Source organism: Cervus elaphus, chromosome 18, assembly GCF_910594005.1.
Source record: "Cervus elaphus chromosome 18, mCerEla1.1, whole genome shotgun sequence".
Lineage (NCBI taxonomy): Eukaryota > Metazoa > Chordata > Mammalia > Artiodactyla > Cervidae > Cervus > Cervus elaphus.
In genome coordinates this window covers 103,241,398-103,257,081 of record NC_057832.1, presented here as the reverse complement: position 1 = coordinate 103,257,081, position 15,684 = coordinate 103,241,398, and the positions used below count along the sequence as shown (strand labels likewise).

The 15,684-nt window shown below is 38.6% G+C and overlaps 1 protein-coding gene across 2 annotated transcripts in view; it reads right to left on the bottom strand.

Annotated features, from left to right (window-relative positions):
* The window catches only part of EXOC4 (exocyst complex component 4), an 811,527-nt gene that overhangs the window by 710,053 nt on the left and 85,790 nt on the right, over window positions 1–15,684 (bottom strand). The window contains exon 6 of one of the 2 annotated variants that reach the window (XM_043871686.1): window positions 14,645–14,891. In XM_043871686.1, coding sequence (XP_043727621.1) covers window positions 14,645–14,891 — 247 coding nt within the window. The remainder of the gene's footprint in view (window positions 1–14,644; window positions 14,892–15,684) is intronic. The other variant, XM_043871687.1, reaches the window with a different exon arrangement.

Here is a 15,684-nt window from a genome sequence, read left to right as displayed (position 1 = left end):
GAACACCAGGGAAGCCCCCTGCTGACTCCTTCTGCATGGTGCCCACAGCTAAAGCTTTCATGTTGGACAAGCTCTCTGAACAGTGAGGCAGGAGTGAGGTGATGACAATGATGGCAAAATAAGGACCATGACAGGGACCACTACATCACCACGGGCACACTGATGACAACAGGCCAGGCACTGCACGGAGCGTGTGCTTAATCTGCAAGCCGACTCTACGAGGGAGGCACCATTTGTATTCCCCACATTATAAACAAAAAAACTAAAGCTCAGAAATAGAGAGCAAAGTGTTCAGTTTGGGACAGCATTTCTTTTAAATGGTGTTAGGAAGAAAAAAAGGAACTAATTCAAGAAAAGAGACAGAGGGTTATTAGTACTGTACGACGTTAGGGAAACCAAGGCTGCCAAGAGTCAATGAAACTGCCCATAACGCCTCTACCTTCTCACTGCCAACCAGTTTTTACCTCTGGCACGCTACTAATTCTCACAGAAGTCTCAAGTCAGCATTTTGCTCAATGTAAGATATGTACATTACTCCATGTAAAACATCTAACCAACAATTACCTACTTTATAGCACAGGGTAAACAGTATACTGTGCTTTGTAACAACCTGTAAGGGAAAGGAATCTAAAGAATAGATACATATGTATAACTGAATCACTTTGCCTTACACCTGAGACTAACACAACACTGTAAGTCAACTATACTAACAAAGAAGAAGGGGGAGAGAGAGAAGGGAAAGAAGGAGAAAGGAAAGACCTTCTTCAGTCCTTATTCAAGAAGGCGCAGCACTTGCTTCTACTGACCATGTTCTCCTCCTCGAAACACTGCCTTCCAGCAAATGTTCCAGCAAGGTTATCACTTGCCCCAGCAAATCAGAGGTTTCACTCCTCCAACTCTTCCACTCTGCTTCTGCCTCTCTGGTGGTGTCTTATTGGGAACCTCTTCCCCAGCCTGCTCCTTAAATGCTGGCATCTCTGCTCAATCCTCACACTCGCTCTAGGTGAGCTCATTCACCACTCGCTAATCCTCCCAAACGTATCTTCTGTCCAGATGGCTCTCCTGAGCTGTCGACCTCAAATCCAACATCTCTTAAATAAAACTCATCATTCTCCTCCCCAAACCTGCTTTCCCACTTACCTAAGTCAGTGAATGGGGTCACTTGATCCCAGCAAATCATCCTCCCCTCCCCCTCTTCCTCAAAGTCAATCAATTACCAACTTCTTTTACTTACTGTCTCTAGAATGGGCTTCACCCCATTGCCACTGTTGCTCTGCTCACATAGGCCTTGTTTTCTCTTCCCTGGATTGCTGAAACAGCCCTTAGAGGAGTTGCCTTTCCCTTAGTCTTCACCTCCTCCTCTCTAAACTGTAAACTCAATGAGGTTAAGAATTGCCTGATTTATCACTGTATTCCAGTATTTGTCATAAGAGTAAGCATATGACAGGCAATAAATATTTGTTGAATCAATGAATGAAAAAATAAGCTCTAGCAGATGAGAGAAATGGAGACCCGATTGCAGATAACAAGTGATGAGGAAATACGTATTAGATATTATAACCTCCTGGCTTTAGCACCCCACAACAAAAAACATTTCACACAAAATTCTCTTCTCAAAAGATAGCCTTATCAACCTGAAAGCAAGAACCAAAAGAAATGTAGTTATAAGATGAAAGATATATGCATTCAGAGCTAACTTGAAAAATAATGCAATAAAATATATCTTGTCTTTTAAAAAAAAAACAGGGAAGAGGCAGGTGAAGCAAGTATTTGTTCTTTAAACATCCTTCCAATTACCTGGCAGGTTTTGAAAATAGCCTGCTTACAGAGGCAAGCAAAATGTTACCTATTCCCTTAGGTATCCCACTAACTTCCTACCCAGAGCTGTCCTATGCAGCTCATGTTGGAATGCCACTATGAAAAAAGGCAGAGGAGTAAGAAGAAAATGTCAAAGAATAGTCACAGTTGCACAAGGCAAGAAATGTCTATGGTATAAAGCTATATCCTCAAACTGTGAAAAATGTTCAATATTTAAGGTGAGATTCAACTATCGACTATCTGAATCTAAATTTAACATCCAGGGAACCTTGAATTAGTCATTTGGCTGGAAAACCCATTTTAGGAGCCAAGAAGCTGCCTTACTTGGTCACGAAACAAAGACACACACACAAGGTGGAAAATCAGTTTTGTTCTACTGCTTATCTGCTGAGACCTTAATATCACGTTCTGCGTTTCCCACAGACAGACAAAGGCAATAACCACAGAATATTTATTTCCCTACCTCCATGCTCTAAAAGACAAGAAACTACTAACCTCTGAGCTTAGGTTTTCTATGAAAAATTAAAAGAAACTGATCATTGATTATTTCATATCAAAGTGATCTTAGTTTTCACACTCCCATATCTCACATACACATTTTCATAATAAGCTTGGCTGAACTAGTATTTTTCATTTCAAACAGGACACAGATGCCATTTAATCTTCAAGGTTATCTAATACCTACTTCCAAGGGATGAAAATTAGTTTCACCACTTATTAACAACAATCTTCACATAAGAAGAAGTTACTATTTAAGGAGTGCTGACTAATTCTCCATCTGTGCTATGAAAAGAATAGGGAAAAAACGATTAGCAATATAGGATGGAACACCCTGAAAACGAAAAGAACTGAGTCCTGGCTCTAGAACTTCCTTTCCGTGTCATTTCCCTACTTGTCAAGTCAGCCCCTGGGGCCCAGTCTCTGAATTCTTAGCAGATGACCTCGAATGAACTTCTAACATGTGGCAAATTACTGACTGAGATTAGAAAATAAACCCAGGCACTCTTTCTTTGAATTCAAGTGTTAGAATCATTCTTTAAAAGCCTTTGCCAGGACAGTCTCCTCAACAAAAGGTGATGAGAAAACTGAATAGTCACGTGCAAGAAAATGAAACTGAACAACTCTCTTAACACCCCCCCACACACACACAAATCAACTCAAAATGAATTACAGACTTGAACCTAGAACTGAAACCACGTAACTTACATGAAAACACAGGGATAATGGCCTCAACATTAGTCTTAGCAATGACTCTTTGGATTTCACACCAAAAGCAAAATAAACAAGTGGAACAACATCAAATTAAAAGGTTCTGAACAAAGAAAGCCAGCAACAGAATGAAAAGCAACCTATGAGTGGGAGAAAATATTTGCAAACCATATATCTGATAAAGGGTTAATATGCAATCTATAAAGAACACACAATCCAATAACACAAAACACAATCCAATTAACGGGCACAGAAACTGAATAAGACTTACTTCCAAAGAAGACATACAAATGGCCAAAAGGTACACAAAACGGTGCTCTACATCACTAATCACCAGGGAAACGCAAATCAAACCTACACAGAGGTCACCTCACACCTGATAGAAAGGCTATCATCAAAAAGACAAGAGACAGGATGGTGGGAGGAGAGAGGTTCAAGGGGAGGGGAACATATGGATACATATAATAGTTGATTCACTTTGTTGTACAATAGACATTAGCACTATAAAGGAATTACACTCAAAAAAATAAAATATAATTTTTAAAAAGAGATGACAAGTGTGGGGTAGGAAGTGGAGTAAAGGGAACCCTTGTGCACTGAGGGGTGGGAAAGTAAACTGATGCAACCAGTGTGACAAACAGTATGGAGGCTTCTCAAAAATTAAAAGTAGAACTGCCATATGACCCAGCAATCCCACTTCTGCATATATATCCCAAAGAAATGAAAACAGACTCTCAAAGAAATATCTGTACTCCCACGTTTATGCAACGTTATTCACAACAGCCCAGACACAGAAACAACCTAAGTGCCCATCAATCAACGAAAAGATAAAACACACACACAGTGGAATATTATTCAGCCATGAGAAAGGACATCCCATCATTTGCGACAATATGAAGTGGACCTTGAGAGTATGAAGCTAAGTAAAATAAGTCAGACAGAGAAAGACACACATTGTATGTGTTCACTCATATGTGGAAACTATAAAAGCCAAACTTAAAGGAATAGACCAGAATGGTTAAAGGGGAGATGGTGGTCAAGGAGTATAAACTTTGAGTTATAAGATGAATAAGATCTGAGGAGCTAAGGTAAAGCATAGTGTTATAGTTAACACTGTATTATATACTTGAAAGTTGCTAAGAGAGTCGATCTTAAAAGTTATCACCACCAAAAAAGAAATGGTAATTATGTGAGGTGATGCAGATGTTAGCCAATGGTGGTGATCATTGTGCAATATTTAAGTGCGTTAAATCAACATGTTGTACACCTTAAACCTATACAATGCTATCTGTCTATTACATCTCAATAAAGCTAGGAGGAAGAAAAGCCTTTCACCCATTTGAAAAACAATATATTGTCAGAACATTGGAAAAATTATTCACAAATCCACTTCTTAAAGACAAGAGAAGTTATGATTTCAGGTGTCTATTCTTATCACTTAGTCATATATTAGTCTTTAGTACAAGGATGTACAAGATTTCTAGGGGAACTGTCTAGGTACCTAAGTCATCAGTCTGCATCTCAAGAGAGCCAATTAAAACTCATTTACTCTGTGGCAGCTGATCACACTTCTTAAGGAGTCCGGCTGTCACTGAGAGGGCTGCCACTGATCACGGCAGGCAGCATGGGTGGGAGAAGGGATGTGTGGCCGTGAATACCATTCTTCTGAGGAAGGACAAAATCAGGCCCAGGAAACGAGCTAGGACCACCATTCTGATGGAAGCCAGAAAGCAAACTTCCATGGCAGATAAGAGGCAACTTCTCTTCTGAAATCCACCATCACCAACCAGCTTTGTGAACTGCCAAGTGATTGCAGCTCTCACATTTGCTTGGGCAAATCTGAGATTCATAATAATGCCCCTGCCTGTGATGAGGCCAACAGTGAGCCTCACTCAGGTGAGGTGCCAGATGGCAGGCTGCTCTGCAAAGCATAAACGTTACAAAACTGCAGAACTCCGTGATGTCTCTGATGTTATCAAGAGTGTTCTCAAATTTTAGCATACGTACAGTCATCTAAAGTAGAGACTCCTGTGGGCCCTGCACTGAGGGATTCCAATTTAATCACTTCTCCACCATGGGGAGAATTTGCATTTCTAAATCTCAAGTGACAGCGGTATTGCTGATCCTTAGACCCCACTGTGTGTACTGCTGAGAATTTTTTTTAATAGAAAAAGTGCTTACTCTTATTTAGAAATTATCTTCTTTGCATCTTTCTTATCTATTCATTCACTAAACTTCCTGGGCATTTAGTATGTGCCCAGTCCTAAGTCAGGCTGCAGACACAAAGTGAACCCTCCTCTTACAAACTTACACCTCAATCTGACTAGAGAACATAATGAGAATATGGGCCAGGAGCTAGAGGAGCCCAGAAAATAGGAAATACAGCCTAAGAAACACACAAAGGTACTTTAATCACATCTGACCTCACTCCTAAACATCACCAAGGGAAGAATTTCATTTGACCCAAGTCTGTTTTTGTGTGTTTTTGCTACAAGAAAGAGTCAGTGCCAGTTTAAATGTGGAGTATGTCTATATTATGACACCAACAAGCAAGAAGAAAATGACAAGATCTAAGGCAGTTCCTACCATCCGCCAAATAGGGAAGTAGCATTGATGCAGCATGAAAGCTGACACTTAAGTAACATTATCAATAATCTGAAATGTACATTTTATCCATCATTTCCTTAAACCAACCCAATCTCTAATTGAACTTCCTAGGAGAAGGCAATGGCACCCCACTCCAGTACTCTTGCCTGGAAAATCCCATGGACGGAGGAGCCTGGTAGGCTGCAGTCCATGGGGTCGCGAAGAGTCAGATATGACTGAGCGACTTCCCTTTCACTTTTCACTTTTATGCATTGGAGAAGGAAATGGCAACCCACTCCAGTGTTCTTGCCTGGAGAATCCCAGGGATGGGGTCGCACAGAGTGGGACACGACTGAAGTGACTTAGCAGTAGCAGTAGTATGCAAAACAAGAGAAATCAAAAGCCAAAGTTTTGCTTTTACCCTGACAAATGCAAAATAAAGATTTAAGAAAAGTTCAGCACTGAGTAAGACCTCTGGCCCATTCAGCCAAGCACCCTTTCTCCAGGGGCTATAACCAAAGGACAACATAAAATAGGAAGGACAGCTGTCCAACCGCACGTTTACCAAAGAGCTATAAACATACCCATAACATGCGTAATGTTATTAATTCACCTGATACGTCAAGAAGATCGCATCAATGAATTTAAGTCTTATAAGAAAGTATGCAGATTTGGGACCAGTACTACCTTTCATGGTAATAAGCTGTATATTTCAGTTAACAAACAGTGTAATAAGTCCCATAGGTAAAGAAGTTACCTTTCATGAAATGGTAGTTCCTTTCATTTGTTCTAAAAATATTTCAGTTAGGCTGCAGGGAATTACATTCCAGTTGAGGAATAGTGGGATTTTTTCTGTATGTCTCTGGTCATCTTATTCATACCCTTCAGTGTTTAACAGTTGGGTGTATTTAGAGCATATTCTCACTGATATGCGTAATCAGAAGTAGAGATTTAATCAAATGGAATCATAATCACTGAAGTTAAATTTACTTACTTCCCACTTGCTTGGATTTGAATTAACCACTCATCCAAATTACATCAAAGCCCTCCCTGATTTCAAGCATGCCCAAGTGCCACATACAGTGCTTGGGAATGGCTACAAGAAGCCACCAGGACAAACGCCTGATCTTGCTTCAAAGCTGCTCTTAAACAATTTTTCTGTAAAATAAAATGGCCAATTTCACCAAATCCTGTATTTCGGATATTTCAGTTCAGTTCAGTTGCTCAGTTGTGTCCAACTCTTTGCGATCCCATGAACTGCAGTATACCAGGCCTTCAGATATTTAGAAGAAGAGTAACCAATAGAGAAAGAAGAGTTGAAAGGAAATGTTACTTATTTGAAAAATATATGCCTGACTTTAGCCACAGATATAAAGAAATCGTGAGAAATATTTTGCTTCTCTTTCCAGGAGCACTGCACTTGTACCACAAAACTAACCTTGGGACTTGAGCCTTTAGACGTCTCAGAGATAAAACCACTTTTTAAGACTGGCCTATTAAAACAGTATGCCTTTATTTCAAGTTCTGGACTCTGAATTTTTAAAATACTTGAAAGTACATTTTTCCAACTTTTAGAGCAATAATTCAGTGTATCTCCACAAATCTATATCCTCTGTAGACTGAGAAATCAGGAGGGAAAAAAAGTTATAGGAAATGAGGCAAATACAAACTATGAAGAAAAACATGAGTATAAAGCAGATATTATTGCAATTATTTAGCCAGCATTCATCTTACACTGACAATCCATTACATGGCAGATACTTAGGGGGCAGAAATGAAAAGGGTATACAGTTGATTACAGTACAATGTAATACGTGCTACAGATGTTTAAAAGTAGCATGGCCACTCCTTCAGATACCAGATCTCTCAAAATCATAAATACTAAGACTGTACTAGAAGAAAGTTTGGAAAATTTTATTTATAATCTATGAGTGAAGAAGACCTAAGTTCTGACACAAAACCCAGACCCTTTAAAAATAAAATATTAATAAATACAATCTCATAAAAATAAAAACAATGTATACAATCAGACATCATAAAGTCAAGAGAGAATGGAACTGGTGGGAAATTACAATATAAATTCCAAAGAACTAATTTTCTTGATATATAAAGAGTTCCTTCAAATCAATAAGACAAACATAATGGAAAAATGGGTGTTCGCGGAAAAGGACATAAAACACTATTTGACCACTGTATTACTGAAAATTTCAATATTTAAATAAGTCTACTTTTAGGAGAGGATAATGAACCATCCTGCACCTATCACCCTGATTCAACAATTATCATTTAACATTAATCTTGTTTTAGCTATCATTACACTCACCCTCAACCCAGATTATTTTGAAGTAATATATCCAGATATAACACAAATACCATAACAAAAAAATTTATTACACAAAGAGCAAGTTTAATCTCACTCAAATTTTCTCTAAAAAATACAAATCGAAACCACCTTGAAAATACGATTTTTCACTGATCAGACTGACAAAGATAAAAATGTTCATAGTACAATTTGTTTACTAGGGAAGACAGGACCTCTCAAACATTACTGATGACCTGAAAACTTGGTATTATCTCCAAGAAAAGTACACTTGGCAATAATGATCAAATCTAATCAACCATAAACTCTCATCAGCCAGCAAAAAAAAAAAAAACTGAAAATGGCATATCAAGAATTGGATGCTCTCCTTCTCACATCTTATATGTCAATGTCAAGGTAACTGCACAACTAGAATAACTAGTAGTAACTAGAAGTAGGTGCTATCAAATGAGTGGAGATAGCATAAAAAAGTAAAAGCTGCCTTACTTATTTAAAACATACATACCATATACCCTAATGCCTACCTACCCAGACCAGATTGCATTCCCATGGCTATATGCTCTTAGGGCACATTTGCTCTTCCTCCATGGCACTTAAACACAATTGGTAATAATACAGTTATCTAAGGATTCTCTGATTAATGCCCTTCTTCCCCTCTAAACTTTTAAACTCCATAAGGATGGGGATCATTCATATTTGTTTCATAGTTTAGGACAGTTTCTGGTCTATGACAGATATTCAGTGTAAGTAGAATTCATTGTCTCATTCAAAAAATATTTATTATGGGTCTGGTGGACACTGTGCCTACATTCTAAAGATATGGTGCTGAACAAGGCAAAAGCATTCTCTCTGCCCTTGAAGCTTCCATTCCAGGAAGAGTCAAGAAAATCACACATACACACACACATCACAAAAAGCAACTTAATGAACATGATCCAGTTGGTCTGCAAACAGGTATTGTATTTTTCCACACTAATACCTCCGATCAGAATTTCCATTTGTAATGATTTCTTTCTTTCTTTTTTAATATTTATTTTTATTTATTTATTTGGCTGTGCTAGGTCTTAGCTGTGGCATGTGGGATCTAGTTCCTGGCCAGGGATCGAACCCAGGTCTCCTGCTTTAGGACCACAGAGTCTTAGCCACTGGACCCCCAGGGAAGTCCTATAATGCTTTCTTTTGATTTAAATAACCTGTGTGACACTGTAAATTAATTCTTAAATAATGAATTTAGTTTTCACATTAACTTAACAGCTGCAAAATTGGGGGAGGGGGACCCACAACCTCACTATCCAAACACAACTATTTTTAGCATTAAAGCATATTTCTCTCCCATTTTTCCCATGAATCTTTCCTCAATACCACAGTGAGCACAGAATATGCAATGTTCTCTTTTTATATCAGACACTTAATCTTCCTTCATTCATAATAGAGATGAAGGTACAGGGCAGAATGATCTTCCAAAAGGGGAACAGGTCTCCCTGGCAGTCATGGCATCCACTTGCCCGACCAGCAGTTTTACCAAGGTGGAAGGATCCTTGAGCACCTCCTCATTCTGCTTTCACTTTTAAATAGAATCATTTTCAAATGAGTCGAGTGGTTGTTACAATAGGCCAATCCTTCTCTCTTCCCAGTTCTTCTCTCTTCCATATTCTTGACAAGCTACAACAGCTTTGAGAAGATTTTGTTTCTTCACTGTATTCCTCATGCTTTTCTTGCTGTTGTTTAGTTGTTAAGTCGTGTCCAATTCTTTGTGACCCCATAGACTGTAACCCACCAGGCTCCTCTGTCCATGAGATTTCCCAGGCAAGAATACTGGGGTGGGTTGTCATTACCTTCTCCAGGGGACCTTTCTGACCCAGGGATAAAACCTGTGTCTCCTGCACTGGCAGGCAGGTTCTTTACCACTGCACCACCAGGGACTTATTTGCTAAATAATAAAGAAACTCCTCCAGCTTTTTTGAAACAAAAATGACAGGAAATGTTCATGAGCTAGATTTTGGAAAAGAACCAATAACTAAACTAGGCAGTGGGACTTGAAGAAATTGATTCTGAGCTTCACAGGCTGCAGGCCACACCAACCATCTGAAACTGAAGATACCACCTGACTTCTGAGGAAATTATGGGTAGCAAGTAGTTCTGGGAGATTTTAAAGCACATGTTATCCTAACGTCTATCAAGTTGGTGACAATAGTAGTTGAATATTTTCCTTTCATAGTAAACAGAGGTTTTAAGACACTAGAAGGACAAAATATTTCTCCTATTGATAGAAGGACAAAATATTTCTCCTATAAATAGACAATAGATAGGTTGGGGGTCAAGGATAAAATAAAATAAAAAGTGAGGGACCTGGTGATTTTTGAAAATCGGCTGTCAAAGTATCCTGGCTCTGCAGGAAGTGAAAGCAAAAGAGAATTCACTCATCTGGTTCCCACTACTTTTCTAGAGAAATAGCACACAACATTAATTCGCTTTACATAAAGACAAATGAAAACAGGCCTGCAATGCATCACAACCAGAAAATATTTAAGATGATGCTGCTGAGCAATGAAACTTCTAGGAAAAGTTATATTCTTGTACCTAGCCTCAGAGTAGCATTTATATGCTAACGACTGGAACAAGTAGGGACTAATGGAGAGAAGAATTTTGTGGAAGAAGGTTTCATGGTTCTTTTGCCTCTGCTCCATCTTCCTTTAAGGAAAACAAACTCTTGCCCCTTTAGGATAAGATTCCTTGAAGGGTAAAAGAGAATAATAATAATGCAAACTATTGAGACTTGGCTTCTCTCTAAAATAGTATCACTGACACCTCCCAGTACAGTTTAACACGAAGTACCATGCAAGCTTCAAGAATCATCTGCCAACATCCTTTCTAAAATTCTAGACCTCTAGAAGCAACAGTGCCATCACTTTGGAATGAAGTTTCCCAGGTAATTAATTCTTGGAGTTTTATAGCATTTGTTGGCACATAGCCACTACAGACTTGCTCCAAATTATCAGTTATTTGGAAAATCAACCCAAGAATTTAGTCTTTGACTTTCAAAAAGAATGGTTGAATCAAAACATTTGCTTTCTCTGTGCCATTGTATAATAAAGAGTTTTGGCCCCAAATTTCAGGTTCATAGACTTTGTAAAATGGAGATCATGTTATAGGCATGAAATTGAGACAAACAGCTTGTTCGCGTGCCAGTGTCCAATATACCCTGCCTACAAAAGCCTCTAAAATACTGACAAAACATGAAACTTGAAGGGAAAAAACCCTCCTGCTGACTCATTCTTCACAGAGAAACATTTATTATTTCCTGGGGCAGTATGCTGAATTTCCACTTCTATTGCTGTAATTTCCACTTGTGAATTTTGGAAGGGGCTGAGGGAAGGGAAGCAGAAGAGATCAAAATCCTAGGAAAGATGCATTGCTTTTAAGGAGACTGTAATGAGAACTGCAGAAAAGTTATTGATCCGTGCCCTTTTCCTTTTATTTCCAGTATATATTATAGTTGCGCTGTTTCCCCATGAAAGTTCAGTGTTTTCATCCAGGAACTTGCAGCAACAGGGTAAATAGCAAATCAGAATTCTGGAGTGTTCATTAGTAAGGAGGCAAAAGGCCTTCAGGAAAATCCAGGCTCCGGGCAAAGAAAAAAGACAAGCACAGTTCAATCTGGAACCATTCCCAGCTTCTCTGGACCACAGTGTGAAAGATCAATGAACATAAAAGTTGACAAAGGAACCAAAAATAAACAAACTTATGTATTCATACACAACATATGCATGGAGTGGTACTGACCGGCACTACTCTAACAAACTCTAACCATATAACCTCATCAAATGAGACCTAGCCTGTAAGACAGGTATTAATGGATTGGCCAAAAAGTTCATTTGGCTTTTCCCATAACATCTTATGAAACAACGAAAGAACTTTTTGACAAACCCAGCATTTTCCTCAGTTACAGAACTGAAATTCAAAGTCAAGTCAGCTCAACTCCAAAATCCATGCTTTTCCAAACATGTGCTTTGACATACTCCACAGCAGAAGAGGGGTAGAAAATGCTTTCTTTACCAATCACACTATAGAATGAAGCTTACAAGAGAATTAATTTTTGAAGTTCCAAATTGGGAAAGGAGTACGTCAAGGCTGTATATTGTCACCCTGCTTATTTAACTTATATGTAGAGTACCCCATGAGAAATGCTGGGCTGGATGAAGCACAAGCTGGAATCAAGATTGCCGGGAAAAATATCAATAACCTCAGATATGTAGATGATACCACACTTTTCACAGAAAGCAAAGAACTAAAGAACCTCTTGATGAAAGTGAAAGAGCAGAATGAAAAAGTTAGCTTAAAACTCAACATTCAGAAAACTAAGATCATGGCATCCGGTCCCATCACTTTGTGGCAAATAGATGGAGAAACAGTGGAAACAGTGTCAGACTTTATTTTCTTGGGCTCCAAAATCACTGCAGATGGTGACTGCAGCCATGAAATTAAAAGACACTTGCTCCTTGCAAGAAAAGTTGTGACCAACCTAGACAGCATATTAAAAAGCAGAGACATTACTTTGCCAACAAAAGTCCATCTAGTCAAAGCTATGGTTTTTCCAGTAGTCATGTGTGCATGTGAGAATTGGACTATAAAGAAAGCTGAGCACTGAAGTATTGATGCTTTTGAACTGTGGTGTTAGAGAAGACTCTTGAGAGTCCCTTGGACTGCAAGGAGATCCAACCAGTCCATCCTAAAGGAAATCAGTCCTGTATATTCATTGGAAGGACTGATGCTAAAGCTGAAACTCCAATACTTTGGGCACCTGATGCGAAGAACTGACTCATTGGAAAAGACCCTGATACTGGGAAAGACTGAAGGCAGGAGGAGAAGGGGAAGACAGAGGATGATATGGTTGGATGGCATCACCGACTCAATGGACCTGAGTTTGAGCAAGCTCTGGGAGTTGGTGAAGGACAAGGAAGCCTGGCAAGCTGCAGTCCATGGGGTTGCAAAGAATTGGACATGACTGAGCAACTGAACTGAAATGAATGTGTAATTAAAATCAGTGTTATTTAGAAAATCCAAAGAATATAAAAAACCTAAGTAGAATACACCAATTTCTTCAAAAATTTAAAGTACACCTGAGGGACTCCACACTAAGTAAGCTATTATTTCTCTTTAAATTTGCTTATCTTCTTTCTAAAAAAGTTTTTAAAGTCCAAAGTACAAAAAGTAGAACTGCCTTCACAACACGCTAGCCTGATTATGATACTGCCTGGAACACACAGTCCAGCACCTCCCAGGAACTCATATTATTTGAGCAACTCAGAAGAAATGTTCTACTTTGCCCTCTGTTCTCAGATAAAATAGTAGTTTCCATTGGCCTTTCCCCCTCTGAAGGCAAATTCTTGCCTCGCCCGTATCTGGTGCCCATGGAAGGTTGAGGAATAGAATAGAGAAGCAGGAGGGACAGAAACCCACGTAGAGTGAACCTTGGATTTTCTAGGAAAGCCTCAATTTGAAAAATATTTTCCCATCATCAGATGACACTAGAGTATTAAGCTTTAAGCCCAGTGTATGACAGTCAAGAGAGTCAGAATCAGAGGATGATTTCGGTTTTCCCCCATGAAACAAGAATTATGAAATCCAAACCTTATTAGTTGTTTTAAGTACATAAAGGAATTCCTGAGACTGATTTGCCTATTGGCAAATATAGTACGACCACACATTGAAGGAGAAAGCACAGGACAGAGGAAAGACCAAGGACTTGCACTCAACTCCAAGACTAGCCACTTGTTCTGTGACCTTGAGCTAATTACTTCATCTCTGAACCCCCAGTTTCCTTAACTGTAAAGTGTGGATACTAAGTAAGTAGCTCAAAAAGTTGTAATGAGAATTAAATAAGGTAATACACATAAATTGCCTTGAATACAGTTTAGTGCTTAAGAAATATTCAATAACTGCTACTTTCTTACATTTGAGTATGGACAACTTCTCAACTACATCCAATACCAGCTGAGCTATGCTCATTCAAGCTGTTTTCACCAATCTGAGGTTGTATGGTCCACAGCATCCAAAGTTCAAGAAATAACATCAACTTGGTACATATATACAATGGAGTATTACTCATCCATAAGAATGAAATAATGCTATTTGCAGCAACTTGGACAGACCTAGAGAGAGTCATATTGAGTGAAGTAAGTCAGATGGGGAAATATCTTTTGACATCCCTTATATGTGGAATCTAAAAAGAAATGATACAAATGAATTTACTTATAAAACAGAAACAGACGCACAGACTTTGAGAATGAGCATATGGTTGCCAGAGGGGGAAAGGCTGGGGGAAGGGATAGTTCGGGTGTGTGGGATGGAGACATGTACACACTGCTGTATTTAAAATGGATAACCAACAAGGACCTCCTGTATCACACAGGGAACTCTGCTCAGTGTTATGCGGCAGCCGAGATGGAAGGGGGGCTTGGGGGAGAGTGGATACATGTATTAATGTAAGTATGGCTGAGTCCCTTTGTTGTTCACCTGAAATGATCACAATATTATTTGTTAATTAGGTATACTCCCCAGTACAAAATAAAGTTTTTGAGAAAAAAAAAAAAGAAATAACATCAACAAAGAGTCGAACATGACTTAGTGACTAAACAACAAAGATACATAAAATACTTACCACTCCCTACCCTCCAGAAGGTATAGTAAATACAATTAGCAGAAACCTACCTTGGTTGGTTCTCGGCCGTGAGGTTCTCTCCCCTCTGATAGTCACTGTCGGCCACCTGGGTTGTAGACCTCTTCACAATTTGCTTAAGTTCCTGCTCCAAGCGTTCTGTGATGGCCTTCACTGTCTCTGGGATCTTCTTCAGTTTGGCCAGCCCCTTGATGAGGATGCCCATAAAAAGGGTGCTGTTCTCCTCTGGATCCAACTCCAAATCCTCCTTGATGTCCTGGAGGTTTAAATCCTTCACTGCAAAAAAAAAAAAAAAAAAAAAAAATGAAAGAAAGAAAAGAAAAATCAATCAGTAGCCACAGACTGCATAACCACATCCAAAACCAGCATGGGTCTGAATAGATACATGTATACGTAGGGTTGAGTCCCTTTTGCTTTTCACCCGAAACTACCAGAACATTGTTAGCTGACTCTACCCGGACACAAAATAAAAAGTTTAAAAAAAAAGATATGGAAATATGATAAAAAAAAAAAACAAACAAGCCAGTATGGATCTAAAAAATGGGACCACTTCCTTAAAAGGAATCATAGATGTTTTTCAATTAAATCTAATTAAATTATACTTACACAGTAACTCTCAAAGAATCACAAAAAAAAATTATGTTCCTCAAATTACACCCAAACCATCAGTTAATAAAGGGTAGAAGCATTAAAAGTAAGCAAAACCTCACGGAAACTTTTCTACACTTCTGCAATGAGTCAGTTGGTTCGTGACATTTATCAACATTCACTGTTTATAAAATGCCATACTTGATGCTGCAGAATTCCAAAGAGCCATGCTGTAGTCTTAAATTCATATTTATTAATTAGGAGCGATAAGGAGCTTGATAAAAAGACATAAATACACATGGAAAAGAAAAGACACATAAGTTAAAAGTATAACAGAGTAAGAGATGAAGAAAAAGAAAGGAAAAACAGTATATACAAGTGAAACAACTGTGAAGAATAGAAGAATATTCCCTAAATACAAAAAAAAAACTTAATATTTTTCTTTAAATACACGTCTAACATAATATCATTATCTACTAAAGAC